At 43.9% G+C, this 21,611-nt stretch overlaps 1 protein-coding gene across 2 annotated transcripts in view; it reads left to right on the top strand.

The window, feature by feature from the left end:
• Nucleotides 1–21,611, top strand: part of CCDC93 (coiled-coil domain containing 93) — an 89,207-nt gene that overhangs the window by 7,362 nt on the left and 60,234 nt on the right. For both annotated transcript variants that reach the window (XM_046018476.1, XM_046018475.1), the window contains exons 4-6: nucleotides 7,495–7,606; nucleotides 12,138–12,236; nucleotides 13,023–13,079. In XM_046018476.1, coding sequence (XP_045874432.1) covers nucleotides 7,495–7,606; nucleotides 12,138–12,236; nucleotides 13,023–13,079 — 268 coding nt within the window. The remainder of the gene's footprint in view (nucleotides 1–7,494; nucleotides 7,607–12,137; nucleotides 12,237–13,022; nucleotides 13,080–21,611) is intronic.

Below are 21,611 nucleotides of genomic sequence, written 5' to 3'. Positions count from 1 at the left end.
CCTCTGGCAACCACCAGTCTGTTCTGTTTCTGTGAATTCAGTTACTTTAGACTCCCACATACACATGAAAATATACAGTATTTGTTTTTCTCTGACTTCTTTCACTTCACATAATGCTGTCAATGTCCATCCATGTTGTTGCAAAGAGCAGGATTTCCTTTTTTCTTTTAACACATACCATGTCTTCTTTATCCATTCATCCGTGGATGGACACTTAGGTTGTTTCCACAGTTGGCCATGTGAGTAATGCTGCCATGAATGTGGGGCTGCAGGTATCTCTTTGAGATCCTGATTTCATTTCCTTCTGTTAAATACTCAGAATAAAATTGCTGGGTCATAGGTAGTTATGTGATTTTTTAAAATGTTTTATTTTTCAATTTTCTGAGGAACATCCATACTGTTTTCCATAGCCGGTGCACCAATTTACAGTCTCACCAGTAGTGGACAAAGGTTCCCCTTTCTCTGTGGCCTTGCCACTGTTAGTTATCTTTTTTGTTAGTCTTTTTGAGTTTAAGCATTCTAACAGGTGGGAGGTAATATCTCACTGTGGTTTTGACTTGCATTTCCCCCAATGATGAGTGATGTTCAGCAGCTCTAATAGTTTTTCTGATACTCTCTAAGAGTGTTCCGGACTACTTAGTTTATCTCTTTCCAAAGGCAGCTGGAAGGAATGTACTGGATGGAAGCTGAACAGAGTGAGAAGAGACTCTTTCCCTCCCCTTTGCCTCTGCGTAAGGCAAAGCCTCACTTTGCCTGCCACTGAGAGAAGGCAGCATGGACTCCCTGTTAGAGGTTTCACCTGAGTGGACCCCATCCGGTCTTCCGGTCTTCCGTAGCTCACCAGGGACTTGGTGATCTCATTAGAGCACTAGGCTCCCACTTTCTGCCCTGCCCTGCCAGTGGGCAGCTGTGTAACCTTGGATAAGCCTCAGTTTCCTTATCTGTCAGGAGAGAGATTTGTGATTTCAGATCTGTGTGCATCCGTGACTTAATTTTTCTGAAGCTTTATCCTCCCCCAGGAAAAAACTCTTCCAAATGGATTGAAGGTAGTTTACAAATATGTATATGAAGCAGTGATAGAGAAAAGGCAAAGCAAAGCAAAGGGAAAACAAACTGAGTTGGGGATAAGGCTATAACATTTGTCATGGGCCACAACATGCCTTGTTTTTGTAAGGGTGAGCCACAGATTTGGCTCCAGGCTTTCTGGCAGCCAACAAAAAGAGAAAAACATGATAAATTACCAGGTCATAGTTTCCATGCTGAAGAAAAATCGGTCCCATGGAATCACCGAAATTCTTACAATAACAAGACCAAAGAACATCTCTGGGCTGCTCGTTAAAGAGGACATACTGTTCTCTGTAACACTGTGCTCCTCAGTGCCCAGCCATGAATAGCTGAGCTCTGCATCTGGAGCATCTGTCACTCTGGGACCGTGGAATCGCAGCCAGTGACCTGTCATGAAAAGTTCTTACTAGAAATCGGTGGGATGGAGTCTACATGTGTGGTTCTGCTCTCTGCTGGCCGGGCTTGATCCAGATTTGTGTTTTTTATTTTGTTTTTATTGTGTGGGTGCCACATTCATGAAGTTAAACAAAAAAAAATTCAAATACTGCCAAAGGGTACAAAATATACAGCTAACATCTCTCCCTATTCCCATTTTATAAAGCCCTGGTTTTATTCTCTGGAAAGAACCATCTTTGCCTGTTTAGGTTTTAGATTTTTTCAAAGAGCTCACTTCCTTCTCTAATTTTGTATTTTTCATTTAAGCCTGTAAGAGGAGGAATTTAGCTCACCTGTGCTACTCACTACATCCCCTTTGCCTCTCCTCTTCCACTTTTGTAATTATTATCTGTTTTTCTAGGATCAGTTGTATAGCTTTAATCAATATAAGCTTCTGTTTCTTGACTCATTTATATGAGATGGTTTCTCCTGGTTCCTAGCTATGTAGGGTAAATGTTTTTGCCCTCCGTTTTTCCTTCTTCCTTTCAGCCTCCATTTACCAGCATATCATTACTCTTACAATGTTCAGGGCATAGTATTTATCATCTGTTTTTCTGTAATAGCAATTAAATTGTCCATGCTTTATCTACAGGTAGATACTAAAAGTAAATCTATAAACAGTGTTTAGAATAAGAACTAAGAATTGTGATGGTGCCAGAGAAAAAGAAATAAATCTTTTGGACGACAATGGTGCTGTTTGGTGGAGAATATTCAAATATTACAGTCAAAAGGAATCCTTATTTATTCATTGACTCATCAAATATTTATGGAGTCCCGCCTATGGGTCAGGCATTGTTCTGGGTACTTAGGGTATGTTAATGAAACATGTCCTGCCCTCACAGAGCTTAGAGTCTTTGGCGGGGAGACAGACCAGAAACGACTAATTTAATAAATAATCAAATTACATATAGAAGTAATATGTTCTATGAAAAAAAAATTACAGCTGGGACGGTATATGAAGAGGGACGTGCTTTGGAGGCAGTTGTGTGACTTTAAGTCAGCATGGCCTCATTGAGAAGGTGATATGGGAGCTAAGACTTGAGAGAAGAGGGTTCCAAGCAAAGGAGATGGTGAGCGTGAAGGCTCCCAGCAGAAGCTTGCCTGGTGTACAGTGAGGTGGGGAGGAGGGAACAATGGGAGAGGGGCAGACAGGTTGTAGGGGCCAGATGGGGTAGAACTTGGTAGGTCAGAGTAAATAAAGGCTTTGAGTTTACTCTGAGCGAAATGAGAAATTCTTGAAGGGTTTTGAGCAGAGGAGGAACATAATCTGTTCATAATCGGTTTTAGAAGGAACCCTCTGATTACTGAGTGAGGGGATGAAGTTGGCAGCAGGGAGGTTCTTAAACATACTGTAGCCGTGCTCAGGGGAGAAGATGGTGGCCAGGACAGTGGGCTAGCAGTGGAGGGATTCTGGATCCTCTTTGAAGGGAGAAACAACAGAATGTCATGACAGATTGGATCTAGGTGTGAGTAAGAGCAGAGTTAAGACTGGTTCTGAGGGGTTTGGCCTGAGCGAGTGGAGGTGGTCTGTACAAAAAGTCACGAAAAATCAGGCACACTGTAATTTGCCTCATGTTTATACAGCTTATTTTCCTTGAGTTTCTGATTGCCTTTTTTCTTTTTCCACAAAGAAGCACATATCCTTACCTATAGCTAAGATTGGCCAGATTCTTTCTTAGTCTGTTTATTAACATAAATTCACTATCTTCTCAAAGACACTCCTGAATGAAGCCTCTTTCTGTTTCAGTTTAAGTGATTGCTTTTGACACCTGCGGCACCCCTGACGTTCTGGGATTTCTTTCAGTGCATTCTTTCTGCACCAGTCTTCCCATTTCCTGGGTTCCGTGTAGCTCTTCTTCCTAAACTCCCTTGGTGTTTTAGAGTGGTTCTTAGCCCCCTTTTCACTTTCGTGTCCTTGAGAGTTATTATACTTTCCCAGCAGTGACAGTGCTTTTAACAGATACTGGAGTACAGTGTTTTTATACAGATTCTTAATCTGAAATCTAAAAAACGATGGAAACAGGCTTCTTTCTTTCTACGTGTGGGTACAAAATTCATTTGGGAACAAAACATGACCTGAACTTTCTTAAGGCTATTTATAGTCTATATGGACCCCCACATAGGTGAACATTCATAACTTTTGCTGCAGAAATAATCATTCAAGTCTAGATTTCACTTGGGCTCTACATAATATATAGTATATGCCTGTTAGGTCCATGAAAGTGCAAACATCTAAAAAGTTGTGAATTCTGAAACACATGTGGCCCCAAAGGGTTTGGATAAGGGGCTGAGGATATCCAGTAGTATGTTCTCTGGTAGGTACTTGGTGTGTGCTTTTAAGTGCAGAGCCATGGACTGTAATTGTGGGCGAAGCTGGGGGCAGCAGTTTGCAGGGCTGAAGATCCACCAGCCTCTAGTAGTGCACCAGGCAGTCAGGTCTCTGTTATCTGTAAGAGAAATGCCATAGCCACAGTGTACTGAATTATTCAAAAGTCTTTTCTGTTTGTTTTTCTAATATGTTCTGGTTGTGTGCAATTTAGACTTAATACTGCCTTCTGTTTGCAGTGTCTCAGTATGTCCCAGCTGATGTGATGGGGGGCCAGCTAGCGCTGTCTGAGGAGTACACTTGCCTCTTGAGGGCGTCATTATCTTTCAGGCTCTTTTCTGTGTGTGCCCAATTGAGGCCTCTCTGTTCTTGTTGATCCTTTTTGCTGGAGGGTTTCATGAGCTTCTGCTTTCTGTCTATACCCTCCTTCTGTCCCTACCCTCCCAGCCTTTCCTAAAGCCCCACACTACAGAGTCCTATGCTCGGAGGTCATAAGGTTTTTAGGCTCATAATGGAGTTCGGTAACACACAAGTGGTAGGCACCTGTGCAGAGCACTTGTGCTCGCATTTTACTGTTTCATCTTCACTATAAGTTCAGATAAGGAGGAAAGGCATTTTTTCCTCATTTTATGATAGGAGTACTGGACCAGAGGCATCAGGTGACTTGCCAAAAGTCCCAGAGCCAGTAATGGAGCTGGAATTTAGACCCTGGTTTAATTCACTCTCTTTCAAACTGTTTGCAGTAGAGGAAGAAACCGTGCGCTGAACACTCTTAAAAACTGAAGGAATCCAACCAACTACTGTAGTAGCAAGTGGGCATTGTTCAGTCTTAGGCTAGGAAACCTGACTGGGGACCTCTGCATTTGTCCTTTTCCCAGATTTTCAGAAAGTCAGAGTCTACCCTGAGCTCCAGGGAGAAACAGATAGGGGCTGGTGGGCTTCCACAAGAAGTCCTCCTGACTTTTGTCCCCTCCCCCCAACCTGCCTGTGTCCCCCCCACGTCCCTCCCTCAGTCCAGCAGTATTTGTGCCTCCAACTGCTTCCGTATGCTGCCAAGACCTCAGTCTTGGCAGTGAGTTCTGGGAGGCAGGTTTAATAGGCTTATAAACCCCGAGATGACCCGGGGCATCCTTCCTCAGGGCCTTTATGACCCAGGAAGATAGTCAGTCTCTGATCAGTGGCCAGAGACAACTTGGTCTGAAGGTAGAGAGGATTGAGCTGGATAGTGTTCGGGGTCCGAGCCTCTTGTTTTTAAGCTACTGAAATGGTTCCATGCAACCAGTAACCCTCTGCAGACTCAGATCTGTAGCCACTAGGGGGAGCTTTCCTCCCAGTGAACCAAAATATAACTGAGCAGAAGAACCCCATGTCTATCAACAGTTAATAACTGCCCTGAGCAAGAATGCCAAGTCCTTCATTTGCTAAACTTGGAGTTTAGGAAACAGAGCCAACTAAGCACCAGCCTCTTCCCCTCACAAGTTTCAAAGAAATTAAACAGAGTCTGATGGAGATTAAAATAAAAAATAAAGTGTGTTGTAGAGAGAGCCTTAGATACGCTGTCAACTGGGTTTGTTAATACTTACCTACCAGACTATCCCATTTGAGCCCCAGCAACAGCTGGCCAGCCATCGGCTTTCCCATTGGGCAGCCACACATCTTGTGACCAGAAAGATGCATGTGTCCTGAAGACATGCTGGTCAGAGAGGAGGGACTTCAGTAGTGGTTGAGAGCCGCAGGACAGTGTCCTTCCGTGCCTTGGACCTTCTGAACAATTCACATATGCACTCCCTCTGTGGGAGGTGAAAATGTTCTCTCCTAGGCTTTCCTTCTGGGAGATGGGTGTCCCCTCCTTCTGTGAATGTATACAGTAGGGTGTCCGTCTTCCCCTGACCATATTTTTTTTCTTAACATATTGGACTGGACATGGGTATTATGATCCATGGAGCTGTGGGCATGACTATTTCTCTTTTAGCAGTCATAACCTTGGTGCCACCATGTAAAGCTACTTTCCAGGAATAAACATAGTTTTGTAGTGTGTTCTCCAGGGACCATTCCTTGGGGAGCCATTTAGCTTTTCTCCCTAGATTGTACTTAGTTCCCACCAAGACTGAGAGCATGGAACCTGCTAAGGGCAGCATAGATAAGACAATAATTGCTCTCACTCAGGCCTTTGTTAGATGTAGGTCTTAAGGCTGTCTGTCTCTTGGGAAGGATTATGGAGCTGCAGAAAGATAAAAGTTTCCTTGTTCCTTGAACAAGGAACATTTCAGGTAGACCCAGACTTGCTGAATTTGAAGCATCTAGTAAGACCTGGGGAAATAGTCCTCACTTGGAGACAAGACCACAGTAGCTGCTGTAACAGGCTACGGTTATTTTTTAGAAGTGTTTTAGGTGGGACTGTAACATAAACTATCCATGTAAGCTGAGCCAGAGGCCCCTATTTCTCCATATGGCCCCACAAGGACATGCCTTGTGACTGTTTCTCAAGGCAGACCCACTAAATAACCTCTGCTCTCTCCTCTTGAATGTGATCCAATTAAGATGTAAGAAACAAGAACCTGACATCTGGAGATCAAGTATCAGCTGAGTAGAGAAGGAAACTGAAGTCTGCCATGGTGTAGACTTGCGCAGGCGGGAGCAGAGGGAGGATGCTGGCCTTCTGATGGAGCTAGAAGGATGCTCTGGGGTCTCAGGGAGCCCCGTTCTTCCCCTCCCTACTCCCTGATGTTTTCTAGGACTGAAGCAAGGTGTTGGAGAGAGATCAGAGTACCCCCCATGAGAAGCAGAAAAATTCTGCTCCCTGGACAAAAAGAACAAAAAGAACATAGTTTCCCCAAATCTAGGATTAATTTTAAAGTATTAAAAAAAAATGAAAGGCTTTTTTTTATTTTAAAAACACTTTCATGCAATAGTGAAGAACTCCAATTTTTTTTTTTTTTTTTCAGTATAGGGCCCCATGTTTTGTCTTAATATTCTGGGCACCCAGCACAGGGCCTGGTAATTATTTGTTGCCTGAATGATATTTAGAACCATTTTCTTAATATGTACCCTAGTGGTTCCCAGATCTTTGGAAAAAGTAGGTCTTAAAACAAAATGTAAAAGAACATGGGGCACTGAAAACTTTCTATTTTACCATGTAAGGATGTTCAGTAATACTACTACCTCAGACATCACCACAATTTCATAAAGAAACAGTGTGGTTTAAGGGGCACCTGGGTGGCTCAGTGGCTTAAATCCTCTGCCTTCGGCTCAGGTCATGATCCCAGGGTCCTGGGATCAAGCCCGCATCAGGCTCTTTGCTTGGCCGGGAGCCTGTTTCCCTTCCTCTCTCTCTGCCTGTCTCCCTGCTTGCTTGTGATCGCTGTCTGTCAAATAAATAAATAAAATTAAAAAAAAAAAAAGAAAGAAATGCTGTGGTTTAATATAAAAAAGATAGAGAGAAAAACATTCTGGAATAAAGCCTGAAAGCAGTATTGTGGCCTCAGCCACATGCATACGCACACATCTAAATTGTGCTTATTTTTCTCATTTTGCAGGCAGCCAGGAGAAGCTTGGTCACGGTCTGGCGCTGAGAAGCCCCAGATTCTTCTGGAATGCCGCCCAGACTTGAGAGATGTCTTAAGGGCCACTTAGTGTGTTCTCACTCTTTGCTTGTTTTTTCCAAACAGAGCACTATCCGAAAAAATCGTCTCAGTCCTGCCAAGGATGAAGTGTCCACACCAGCTGGAGCCTCACCAGATCCAGGGCATGGATTTTATTCACATATTTCCTGTTGTCCAGGTGAGAGCCTCTTCCTGGTTTCTTGTCCCCTGCATGTCAGAATCCCCACAGTGGGTCTGGCTGTCAGGCCGTCTGGCCTAGATCCTGGACCTCATGGGTGTGGTGTGGAATTGGTGGAGCCCAGCAGGGTGATGCTCCCTGACGGCATCCTCAGAAGGAGGCAGTACTCCATCCCTTCCACTCTGGTTTCACCGTCCCCTATCATGATCTTTGAACGTTCCCATTAACTGGTTTTCCTTGCCCTTTTGGTAAAGATAGAACTCCATAGCACCCCATGCTCTGGTCCTGTCCCACCTGTCGAGCCTGACCTTATTCCATGCTCTTCTTTGTTCTTTCTGTTCTAGCTTCTCTCACTTTGTTTCCGATTTTCTCATACATATTATTATGCTTCCTCCTGTCACAGGGCCTTTCCCTCAGGCTGCAAGGTTCTTCTCATTTCCTACTTATCCATATTCATCTTTCAGATTTCAGTTCTACCAAACCTCCTCGAGAAAGCTTCCATTGAGCCCCGCCTAATCTAGAACAGCCTCCTTTGCCGTATCCACTCCTCCCGGCCATATTCCTTTCCTTTGTAGGAATCTTTCTTGCTCTAGTTTGTAACCATTTCTGCCCCTCCTGTCAGACCATGAGCTTCTTGGGGGCAGGCACCATAGCTAGCTGCCTTGCTCACTGTAGTGTCTCCAGCGCCCCGTGGAATGCCTCGCACGGTGTCGGCAGTTAGTCTTTATTTGATGGCTGGGTGTCTAATGGGAGCTTGTTTCCATCCTGGCTGTTTCCCAAGGCTCTGTGATTAAGTGGCTCACGCTGTACAACCCCCTACATCCTTGCAGTCTGGTGTCTGAGCCTCCTCTGGGCACTGAGAAAAGAGGAGGCGCAAAGGGCCTGCTGTGTGAACAGCGCTTTGCAAATGGTCCTTAGAGAGTTCTTTGAAGCACCTATTATAATCCCAGTCATTATGTCTGAGGCAAGGAGTAACTGATTTGCTCAAGGGCAGAGAACTGGTGTGCAGACAAGCAAGATTCCCATCTGAAGTCCTTGTCACTGGACCTTGTACTGTTCCACTCTGCCATTCATGCAGCCCCTGCTTGAAGAGTCTTCCAGTCCTGTGGTAAGATGATTATTATTAGTTAATATCTTAGTTAAGATATTATTATTAGACTGGAGACTTCCTGGGTTCAGATCTTGTCTCTGCCATTTTGCTGCATGACCTTGGGCAAATGACTTAACTTTGCATCTGTTAAATAGAAACAGTAACAGTACCTGTCTGACAGGATGAGAATTAAGTGCATTAATATGTAGCTGGCACTTAGCTGAGAGAACACCATGTTTTAGTAAGTGCTTTGTAAATGTTCCATAGCTGTTTCTGGTTAGCTGAGGGACCAGCATGTTTTAGTAAGTGCTTTGTAAGTGGCCCACAGTCATTTCTGGTTTTGTTACTGGGTTTGGGAACTTCCCCTGCACTAGACTTTCAGTCAAATCCCATGAAGTCTGTAAATTGGAAGCTAAGGCTTTAACTCAGAATTTGATTCATTGGCTTCGTTGAACTTTCTCTCTCTGATGCAGCAGGAATGGTACATGGTCCTTTTTGTGAAAACAGGAAGTAGAGACCCTTACTTGATTATCACTGAAACTTCCACCACCACCATGCTGTGAAGTCGTTGGCTTTTCCCCCAAAGCCTGAATCTCTAGTGATTCGACCTTACTCAGCCCTAAGCTAGAACTTTGAGTGCAAAACATCTGGTCCAGGTAGGAGAAGGTGATGAAAGGGAATTGATCTTCTGTTGCTAGTTTGGGCATTTCGAACATCTGAATGTTCGTTGTTTTTTTTTTTAATTTATTTACTTGACAGACAGAGATCACAAGCAGGCAGAGAGAGGGGAGGAAGCAGGCTCCCTGCTGAGCAGAGTGCCCGATGCAGGGCTTGATCCCAGGACCCTGGGATCATGACCCAAGCGGAAGGCAGAGGCTTTAACCCAGTGAGCCACCCAGGCGTCCCTATCTGAATGTTCTATGCTATACGTGGAATGCTGGAGGGCCTCCTGTCTGGATGTGAGAACTGACATTAATGGTTACCAGATTTCTCAATTACATGCGTCTGTAAAATTTTAAAGCAAAAATGGAGGCTGATCTATGGTTGCCACCTGTATCTTGTCAGGCAAGAAATCTTTAAGAGTAACAACTATCAAAACAAAGAGACTTAAATACAGAAAACAGACTGGTGGATGCCTGAGGGGTGGTAGGTGGGAGTTGAACAAAATAGGTGAAGGGAATAGTAAAGAGGTACAAAATTCCAGTTATTGAATAAATAAGTCCCAGACATGAAAAGTACAGCTTAGGGAATATAGTCAATACTATTGTAATAACATTTTGTGGTGACAGATAGTGACTGCATTTATTGTGGTGAGCACTGAGTAATGCATAGAATTGTCAAATCACTATGCAGTACACCTGAAACTAATATGACACTGTATATCAATTATACTTCAATAAAGAAATTGTAACAACTGTCTTTCTCTGTCATTTCCTAAAAGAAAGGCCTTTTAACCCCCGATCTCAGAATAAAGGATAGTCCCTTAAATGGGATACTATGAAAGTATTAGGAAAAACTAACCACATACTTGTAGTTTTTGCCCGTTTTGCTGGAGACCAGTAAAGAGCAGTCATCAAGCTAGCTGTCTCGTGTACCTCTAGAGGCTCACCACCTGTGCTCACACTGTTTAGCACTACGAACACTCTGAATGCCAGCCCCGAGAAGAATGGGTCTACCTTCCAGCCCCGGTAGTTCTAAGTCCTGTCTTTTCCTCCCATGCCGGACACGGGAATCCTGTGAGGGTAGATACTTTGCTTGAATGCTGGGGGCTCACAGCAGAGCTCGGCTATCTAAGAGGTTCCCTCCAACGCCCTTCACTCTAGGACCTCCGAAACGGTGACCGATTCTCTGAATCCTAAGACTCCTTACCTTCCTTATCACACCACACTCACCAGGATCCAGCCAAGTAAAAAGTCAGTGTAGATCTAACTCATGGAGGAACATCTGAAAAAGAAACGACTTCGAGAGTCCAGAAGCTGTTCTTCCCATCCAAAGGAAAGTAGAAGTTGAGTTGAGCAAGGAGTCAGCCTCCTTAGTTGTCTTGGGCTGTGGTGCTGGTTGAGGTGTGGGAGAGGGGCTACGGAATCTCTGAATACCGTCTAATCTTCTGTCCTTGCTTCTGGTTTTTAGTGCCTGAGGTCCTTGTTTGGAGGTGGGGTGGAGTGGAGTGATGGAAATAAATGAAACTAACAATAAAGAAATATTCCTCCTAGAGTTCTTTGCAGCCATCCCCATCTTGGGCAGCAATTTCCTGAACACGTCCTTTACTTGAGTTAGCTGTCCTCTGTGAGCAAGTGTTCCGTCCATCCCTCTAGGAGCACCATGCCGTATGCCATGTGTCTGCTTTCCTGGGTAGCTAAGTCTTGCCAAGTATGCTGTACTCATGGGGAAATACAGCTACTGTCCATACACTGCTTTCGAGATGTACGAGCTGTCTGGACAGAGCATGGCGACTCAGACAGATGGCGTTCCCCTCCATGATGCTCTTTCGTTATAAAGGGATTGCATGAAGAGCCAGGGAGGAGAGGCAGAGGCTGTGTTTCTGTATCCTACATTCTTACTCTCAGCACCTGCATCTTCCACAGGGGTGTGTCTGTGTGTGTTGTCATTAACTGGAGCTTTACGTGGGGAGCAATGAAGAACAGCTACTTCTGCATACCAGCCCAGTACAGCTAGAAAACAAATAAAACCTGTATGTCCAGTCTTCTGGTGTGGGAGAGACTCTGAGTTGTGACTCGCAGCCTTGTGCTTGCTACCTGCGGAGCAGTGGACAGATCATGTGGTCTCTCTGAGCCTCAGGTTCTGGACCGCGTGGCTGGCATGATACTGTGTGGATTAAGAGAGCAAATGCTGTGAGTGCCTGGCTCCCTTGAAGCCTAGGGCTGTGTACTCAACAAGCCTGTCCTCAAATCTGAATTTTTGGGAGGTCGTTGCAGTCAGTGAAACAAGGGATCATACTAGACGTTCTCTGAGGTTCTCTTCCCTCTCTGGTCTGTGGCGCCGGCAGCACAAGAAAGAGTGACATTCAGATCTGCCACTAGAACCAGGGGGCTGTGTGACTATATTCGTGTTGTGCTTCAGGCATTTACAGAACATTCTAGTGCTTGGGATTTCATGTGCTCCCACAGTAGCTCTGTGAGGTGAAAGAAACGATATATTCTCACCTCTACACAGAGGGAAACTGAGGTCTGAGCATCCGACGTGAGGCTTTAAGGTCCTGCACAGCGGCTCTGCTCTTGATCCCAATGGATCTCAGCATCTCAGACGCCCAACGGGCTGCTTTTTGCATAGGACAGTAGGTGTGGATAGTTTCTCATCACTTGGCCAGTTCAAGTATTGGGTTCAAGCAATTTGGGTTCACGGGTTGTACCGTCTCTGAGTCGGCCTTTACCATAGTGATGGTTCATCCCAAGCCTCACATTTCCCACCTTTCTTTCCCAGTGGCTGGTGAAGCGAGCTATAGAAACCAAGGAAGAAATGGGGGACTACATCCGCTCCTACTCCATATCCCAGTTCCAGAAAACCTACAGTCTCCCCGAGGTCAGTATTCTCCTTTTCTTTTCTCGTCCAGTGAACATGAGTGTACACTTAGAGACTCCCCAGGGAGGAGCGGAGCAAACTCAGACCTGTCTGTGGGATGTCTGTGCCCCCTCCTGGCCAGCCTTGACAGCAGGCCTCCTGGCTCGTCAGAATGGCCTCTTTAAATGGGCACTGGTGAAAGCCCTGCAGTCTTGTCCTTTTCTCTCAATCTTAGTACTTGAGTCAGAACTTTTATTAAATTATAAGAACACGAGTGTATTTTTTTAATGGTTGTATAAAGCTTTTCAAGAGACCACCTAGGTCATTGCGTAGGGCGTTCCTAATGTACCAGTTTAACAGTAACCTCCCCCACTGCGATAACAACACATAGCTATTGAGTCCTTACTACTCCGTCCAGCCCATCACATGCCTTCTCCTCTTTAAGCTTCACAGCCACTCCTTGACATAGGTGGTGGGGTCCCCATTAACAGACGGTGAGATTGAGGCTTGGAGACTGGGTCGCTTGCCCTGGGTGTCAGAGCTCATCAGGGTTTGAATGAGAACACTTGGCTTCAGCACTGCACTCCGTGGTCCCCCTCTTTCTTACCACCGTGGGACCTGTTCTGGAGCCATCTGCAGAGGCCTGGCTTCTTCCCGTGAACGTTATAGTCCACTTTGTTCGAAGGTGGAGGCTCCTGCAGGCAAAGCTGTGATGAGAAATCAGTCTGTAAGATAGGTTTCTGAGAAGTGCGGTTGAGTTTCGGTCTTCACACACCATTTGTTAGAACCCTGTGCTTTGTCTTGCAGGATGATGATTTCACAAAGAGAAAAGAAAAGGCCATCAAGACAGTTGTTGACCTTTCGGTAAGTTCCCCTGCCCCTGTGTGAGGGAAGGACATAGGTTCATAGCCTCCAAATAGCCCCGTGATTCAAATCCCAAAATCCTCACCCACTCCCTCCTGGGATTGCCCAGCTGCTGACCTCAAGTGGGTGTGTGAAGGAGGCCTCGCCTACCTCAGTGCCCATACCTGGATGCTGGCATTCATGGGTAGAAAATGCCACAACCGCTGCCCTATGTTTTTCTTAGTTCCATTTTTCTGGGAGGAATTTTCCAGATCCAAAGCCTTTCCTCATTTGTGCCAGTGGCAGGTGTCAACTTTGAATAGCTCCTTTGAACTGGAGCTGGCAAATTGAGGTTAGCACCCCGTGATGGCTCTGGAGAGGCAGAGCGGCTCCTAAGTTTTGTGTGACAAACTGGGATGGCCTTGGCCACCCACACAGTGGATCTTAACTGTGGAGCCTGCGCTCACGTGCCCACGACCCCCGGTGCAAGGGGAAGTGGAGAGCTTTCCAAACCTTTCTGGGCCAGCCCAGCAGAACCTTATGGCCGGCACACACCCCACCCAGCCCCAGCCCTCCTACGGGAGCTGCTGGGAATGAAGCCCCAGCGCCTGGGGGCAAGTTCGCTTCCTTCCAAAAATAATGTACCGGCTTATTTAGCATTTCCCCCCTACTTTAAGAATAAATATGTAGTCTTCCAAGGTGATCACTCTAAAAAGAGTAAGAATCCTTTGATGATGTAAAGTGCTCATTTAAAACAAGAAAAGTCTTTGTCACTTTAGAGTTGTAATTTATTTCTTTTACAATTCCATTTTGGAAATGGAAGGAGTAGAAAACCTTCAAGACAGTTACACTCTGAAGCCAGACACTATTCGCAGATACGGTGGCAGTATCAGATAATAACAACAACAGGACACGATATGACTTCAGAGTAATTGTTTTCCCCTGGTTATGAAATAGTTGTTCTGTTTAGACATCCTTAACGTTTTTTGGGTTTTTTTTAAAGGTTGATAGATACAGAGGAACAGAATCAGCCTTAATGTCACAGCACAGAAGCAGCTTCTTTTGATGCTTGGACATATTTCTTCCATTTTTTTTTTTTTAAGATTTTATTTATTTGTCAGAGAGAGAAAGAGAGCACAAGCAGGGGAGGCGGCAGGCGGGGTAGGCAGAGAGAGAAGCAGACTCCCCCTGCTAAGCAGGGACCAGGGATCATGATGGGAGCTGAAGGCAGACATGTAACCGACGAGCCACCCAGGCACCCTCTTCCATGTTTGTTTGTTTGTTTGTTTTTTAAGATTTTATGTATTTTGGGGCACCTGGGTGGCTCAGTGGGTTAAAGCCTCTGCCTTCGGCCCGGGTCATGATCCCAGGGTCCTGGGATGGAGCCCCACATCGGGCTCTCTGCTCCGCGGGGAGCCTGCTTCTTCCTCCTCTCTCTCTGTCTGCCTCTCTGCCTAGTTGTGATCTCTGTCTGTCAAATAAATAAAATATATATAAAAAAAAGATTTTATGTATTTTTTTGATAGAGAGAGAGAGATCACAAGTAGGCAGAGAGGCAGGCAGAGAGAGAGGGGGAAACAGACTCCCCGCTGAGCAGAGAATCCGACGAGGGGCTCGATCCCAGGACCCTGGGATCATGACCTGAGTGAAGGCAGAGGCTTAACCCACTGAGCCACCCAGGCGCCCCCCCCCCCCACTTCCATGTTTTTAATGTGCATTTTTATACTGAGCTGGAGTCATACTTTGAATATAATTGTGTTTTTTTAAACTTACCAATATAGTGTCTTTGAAAGCTATTAAGGATTCCTCCTAACTACATTTGTCATGAAAAATAATAACTGATTTGTTGGATATGTCTTGGGTTCTGAAGGCTGTTTCCCTCTCCTTCTACCCTTTTCCCAGGTCTGCCCTTTACATGCCTCATCAGTGTTTCTTACCTGCTCCTTACCGACGAATCTAGAATCCCAAACTTAAATTGTGAATGGTAACTTATGGATTCAAATAAGGTCCCACAATAGGTGCCTAATTTCCAGACCCAGCCTTTTAAAACATATATCTATAGCTGCCACATATTGATTGAGGGCCTTTTATGTGTTTGGCACCTAATTAGGCCTTTCACAAGCATCCTCTCATTAGCTCCTTCCCAACACTCAGCGAGTTATATATTATTATTTCTGTTTTATAAATCAGAAGCTTGAAGCCAGAAAGGTTAACCGATTCCCTCCATATTTGCAGAATAGGAAGAAGCAACCAGATTTTGATTTTACATCAGATCCTCAAACATGACAGTTGTGGTGCTCCTCCCATTTCCTCTCTTCGCCTGGACTCTGATTTCACACGTACTCCTGGCACCAATTTACGGCAACTTTCCTGGCTTATTTCAGGCTCTGAGATGTTACTTATCTAGGTCCCAGAGATTCAGAGGCATCTAGAGCAGCAAGGTGCTCTTCTGCCGCCTCTTCAGTGCCCTGCGGGGTCATTTACTGTGACTTTTCTACTTGAAAACCCTTTGTCCAACTAGAGAATGTCTGCCAAGTGGAAACTATCATGTTGTCTTTCTTCATCTGTGAACAGAATACCATTGCACCTCAACCAGCAGACTTTTACTTATTCTTACTTAGGTATAACCTCTTCTTAAAAAATAAATATTAAACCTTTTAATATTTTTTAAAAATATTTAGCTTATTCTTGTGGTGCCTGAGTGCCTCTGTGGGTTAAACCTCTGCCTTTGGCTCAGGTCATGATCTCAGGATCCCATGATCCTGGGATCAAGCCCTGCATCAGGCTCTCTGCTCAGCAGGGAGCCTGCTTCCTCCTCTCTGCCTACTTGTGATCTCTGTCTGTCAAATAAATAAATAAAATCTTTAAAAAAGTAAAATATTTAGCTTATACTTATCCTTCTAAGACTGTTTCAGTCTTTTACATTTGTCCTTGGTTATATAGCCCAGCCATTTTTTGGTGCATGATTTTTTGTTTTAAAAAAGCCTATATTTATTTGGTACTAGTAACTTAGTAATAATAACAAAAAATGAAGAAATGGGGAAAAATTACAAAGACTAAGTCACCATGATGCCACCAGCCAGGGATAATTACTGATATATATTCCAAGTAGGAAATACAGAGTTAGGGATGTCAATACAAAGAATTAGAGATCTCTAAAAATGGCATTACATTGTATATTCTGTTTTGGTTTTTGCCCAACAGTGTAATTGAGTCTGTCTTTTCCCCATAGCCTTTTTTACTGGCTGTAGATTTTTCATTATGTGGTATTACTTTAACTAGCTTACTTTGTATCTTGTTTTTTCTTTTGGCCACTATGTAGGACATTCTCATAGCTAAGTTTTTCCTTTTATCTTTATTTACTTAGGAAACATTGGATGAAATGGACTTGGGTCAGAGATTATGCCTAAGGCTGGTTAGTACCTCTTGGCAGATTGCCAGGCAGAAAGACTACTGTGAACTTGAATTTCTGCACTCATCACTTTGAGGTTTTCTCTCTTTGTCTTGGCCTCATTTTTCTTCCTCTTGGGGATTATTCCTAGTACTTCAGCTTTCTTCTTGAAATGTGTTACTTCTTGGCTTCTCCATACCTACTTTTTACAGAGTAGCTAGCTGCTTTGTAGAAGGCCTGCTGATGGGAGGTGTATTTTCAAAGCACGTAAGAAATCAAAACTCTTGCCAGCCAGGACAGGTCCCCCCTTACCACCTTCTCCTTTTTGTGTCATCACATAGTTGCTCATTTGTCTCACTTAGCCTGTTGTACAGCTTCCTTCCTCCTTGTCTCAGCCGTCAGCCTTCATATATCTCAAGGGTCTGTTCTGTGCAGTGAGGTCTGTTACTCCCAGTTATCCTGGAGTAAAGAGTACCTGTGAAATTTTACCCAAAGCTCCAAAAAGTAATCGCTTACTATTCTTTGAACACTTTTTGGTAATATTTAGAATTTTGTGTAAGAATAGAGTGGGGGAAGGACCCATAGAACTTCCAGTTTAGTTGAAGAAAATGCTTTGAGGAACTGATGGGATCATCTAGGAGACCATGACATTTGAAATTATTACTGCAGAAATGCTATGAGGAAGGCCTTTTCATTCAGCACATAAAATACAGATGTGGCTACATACATAAAAAAATGTTAGTACATTTTATCAATAATACTATATTAAAAACAAATCTCTTAGGCTCAGTTGGTTAAGTGTCCAACTCTTGATGTTGGCTCAGAGATTTCTTCTCTCCCTCTCCTCTGCCCCTTCCCCCCACAAAAAAAAAATATGTATAGCTATCTGTCTTAGATATACATGCATAGATATATTTATATCTATGTATATCTATATATATCTTAGCCTAGATATATATTATCTAACTTAGCTCTTGCTGTGTGTCAGATACTATGAAATAATCCTCATAATAACTATACTTGTATCTTTTTTATAGATGGAGAATCACAGAGGTTAAAGTAACTTGCCCCAAATCAGGCAGGTAGTAAGGTAAACGGGGTTAGGACTAAAAGCTTATCTGTGCACGTATGCGTTCGTAATGTTAGTTGCACACTCACCATGTGCCTGATCGCACTCTAGGAGGTGAGGTCAAAGCAGTGAATTTCCGTCAGTAAGGGAATCAAGGGAATTTGGGGTCTCTTCAAGGAAAAAGATACAACCACGAGGGGGCAGCAGCACACAAAAGCTATATTGGGGTGATGCTTTGACAGGTGAACTTGTAGGATGGGGCTGTCAGTCCCTCACAGCAAGCCACCATCCAGAGTTCTAGGCGCCAGGGCTGCATCCTGAACGGGAGGGGAGCAAGGGAACCCCCTGGGGTTCCTGGAGATTGTCCAGGTGCCCCGGCAATGTCACACAGCAACAGCACAGAAATTGTGTAGTCAGAGATCTCTGAAGGAGATTTGCAGCAGCAGTTTTGGGTCTTTCCGGTCCCAGGGCTTACCCTATCTGTGGTCAGCACATGCAGTCGTGTAAAGTATATGACACAGACAGGCTGGCAGTGGCTAACCATCTGCCTATTTGGGCCACATTTGAAATGACTGGATGTATAAAAATCGGAGTTTGGCCCTGGCATGCTTTTGAGCCAGTAGGTTTCAGCCTGCTGTGAGGAAATAAACCTAAGAGCCAAAGTGCAGACGCCATCTCTGGCCCCTCTTATTTAACACAGTGACCTTCGTCTTGTCCAGCAAATTACACTGGAGCCCTGCGATGGGATGTGTGCTGGTCCTGAAGGAGCAGAGCCGAGCTCATGTGAAAGAGAAGAGAAAAGGGAACAAAGTCTGGAGAAAACTCTGCCTCCCCAGCTAACTTTCCTCCCTGCAGACGTGTTCCTCTCTCCAGAAGTGGCCGCCATCCATCCGTCTCCCATTTCCTTCACATAGTACCTAGGGGCTTTGTTTCCTTTGTTGTTTTATTAGTGTGAGAATGGGGGGGGGCAAATGTATTTGTCCCAGATATAATAACTTTTTCCTACAGGATCTTTCAGGACACTGGTCTTGATGGTGGAGATGCCTGTAGAGCCCTGTTAGGTGAAGCAGACTTAGTTTGTGGGGTACCTGGGCTGAGGTGTGTCTCTGAGAGTTGAGCCCTGAGAAATGCGTTAAGGTCAGCGGAGGCCAGTCAGGGGGATGTCAGTTCCTGCTGACCCAGGTGTGGCCTAGCACACTGGAGCTTTAACTAGAGAAGGCCAAGTTGGTGGTGGTCGTCTCCCTGCCTGCTCATTATTTCAGAAAGGAGAAACCCTCCGTAGTAGTGATTGGTCTGTGCTGTAGACCCTGCCCCGGTGTTGTGCTCTTCTACCTTCCACCTCCCTTCCCTCCATTTGAAATGTGACTCAGGAATTCTTCCAACCAGTGTCTTGTAGCCAGACCCGTAAGGTAGAAGTCTGTGACTCTCACAGTGCCAGAGCTCTGCTTTACTGAAGAGTCACTTCAGTATGTTCACCCTGCTCATGTGTCCTTCAGCACAGAGAGCAAGAGCCTGTTCAAGGACTATTAGTCTAGCCCCGGTTCTATAGGTAATGGAACAGGCCCATTGAAGGAAATTCCCAAGGTCACAGAGCTAATTAATGGCAGACCCCAGACTAGACATCGGTGTTCCTGACTCCTGTTGCTTTAAAGGGTGACTTAGCAATAGTTTTTTAAGTTGGCCTGAAAACCTCTGACATTTAGGTCCTTGTTACTTAAGCAGCCATTGTAATGATCCATATGGCATCCTTGGGTATACGGTGGTCTTGTGAGAGGACTCATTTGAGATCATTGGAGGGTGGCAGGAATGCCCACCAGAAGCAAGTGAGTGTATTAGGAAAACCCTGGGACTAGCAGTCAGGGGACCTAGGACCAGGTCTAATACTATTTTAGAGATCCTGGACAAATTATTTAATCTCTGCTTCTTAAGTAATAAAGTAGGGGTAAAAGCATCTGCCTTGTCTCTACCTCTGGGAATAGTTATAAAATGCAAAGGTGAGGGGTGCCTGGGTGGCTCAGTGGGTTAAAGCCTCTGCCTTCGGCTCAGGTCATGATCCCAGGGTCCTGGGATCGAGCCCCGCATCGGGCTCTCTGCTCCAGGGAGAGCCTGCTTCCCCCTCTCTCTCTGCCTGCCTTTCCACCTACTTGTGATCTCTGTCTGTCAAATAAATAAATAAATGCATGCAAAGGTGAGACGTATATGAGGCTTTTTCAAGTATAAGGGATAATTACACAGAGGCCAACATTGTCACTGTTTCCCAGAATAAAAGGTCCTTGTAGCTGTTGGTTTCAGTATGCTATTGTTTTGGAGTCAGTCCTTTTTTTAGAAGAATCCAATTTCCTGTCTTAGCTCATTGACTCTATCGGTGGTAACTACGGAAGATAGCAGTTAAGCTCAATTATATAGTACTGCTGTAATAGTAGAGCTCAGCGAGAATTAAATCATATTCAGTAACTGACGTCATGCGGGTTCGTTATGTGTTGCATTTCCCCATGAATCTGTTTTACATTATTTATAGCTTCCTATTTATGTAGCCACCAGCAGCAAACTAGGAATTATTTCTGGCAGCAAGTTATAAGAACACTCCAGCGTCATCCCAGACCCTAGTCCATTCCTTTTTTTTTTTTCCTTTTTTTTTTACAAAATTGTTAAAATTATATAGTATATGTTACAAAAAGATATTTTTCTGTATGTTTGAAACTTTTTGTAATAAATAATAAAATGCTAAAGTTAAGAATTATCAAGGGAGGTACAGTTCTACTTGGAATAAAAATATCACTCTCTGAAGAAACTTCACTATAGAAAGGAAGAAACTACTGATAAGTAGTGTTTGTCCTCGTGATGTCCAGGTAGAGGTTAGTTGTGATGAACTGTGGTCGTGGAGAAGAAGAGATCAGGGACAAACAACTGGAATACCTTCCTTGCATAAATATTTGCCTACTTGTACCCAGAGCCCCGAGTACATTTTCCTAAGATACTATTTGACTGCCAGCTTGACACTCAAGGAGGACATTAATTTGGGGCAGAATGCTAAATGAGGTCATCTGGGAGTGAAGAACTACATTAATTGAGCACCTACTACATGCCATGTACTTTGTTCAAGAAATATATATATATATACTTTCAGAATTTGTCCTATACAAAATAGATCTATGTTTGTTCTACATTTATAATTAAATTTAATTCTAGTAATTTAAAAAGTCAGTGAAAATTGATAGAGCATCTGTGTTTCTATACACCTTTTTTGGGATAAACCTTAGCCCAATACTTTTGTAAAAAAGTTATCACTGAAGGTTTTGTATCTGTTCTTCTCTGCTGTTAGAGTCTAAGAATTGAAATCTCCTTTACCATTTAAGCAATTTTTTTTTAAGGATTCTGGATTAACCTCTACACCAGAATTTTTTAACTTGTTAAACTGGTCGCTTAACTGATTTGTGACTCTGGGTGGTGGAAAGGTCTGGATATGCAGTGACTAGAAAATTTGTATTTTTTTCTGGAGCATTTTATGGAATAAAATCTGAATAGAGAAATAAACCTTGCTTCCCAGGGCAAGATTCAATATTATAAATATGCCAGTTCTTTCCAAAACAATCTACAAATTTGGTATGATTCTAATCAAAACTCAGCAGTTATTTATTATGAATCCGACAAGTTGATACTAGAATTCATTTGAAAGAGAATGCTTACAATAGCCAGGAAATTTGAAAACGAACAGTGGAGACAGGATAAAGGTTCACAAAGCAAGAGGAATTGAAGAGGGTAACATTGGTACATGTTATGTACACATATGCCATTTCAGATCAAGTGAAGGCTAGACTATTAAATTGATGATGTTGGGATTCTTAATTTTCCATTCAGGGAAAAAAGTTTCTGAATAGATTAAAAAGTTAAGCATAACCTGTACAAGTAACAGACAAGAAGTTTGTTTGTTTGTTTTGGTAACAATCCCTGGTAATAAGTAAGATATAAAACGACTGATAAGGTTGACCACAAAAAATATTAAAGTGCCAAAAGACAGAAGAAACACCAAGGGGGCCCCTGGGTGGCTCAGTCAGTTGAGTGTCCAGCTCTTGGTTTCTGCTCAGGTCATGAT

This window comes from Meles meles, chromosome 9 (genome assembly GCF_922984935.1).
Source record: "Meles meles chromosome 9, mMelMel3.1 paternal haplotype, whole genome shotgun sequence".
Classification (NCBI taxonomy): domain Eukaryota; kingdom Metazoa; phylum Chordata; class Mammalia; order Carnivora; family Mustelidae; genus Meles; species Meles meles.
This window is presented reverse-complemented; position numbering and strand designations above follow the sequence as displayed.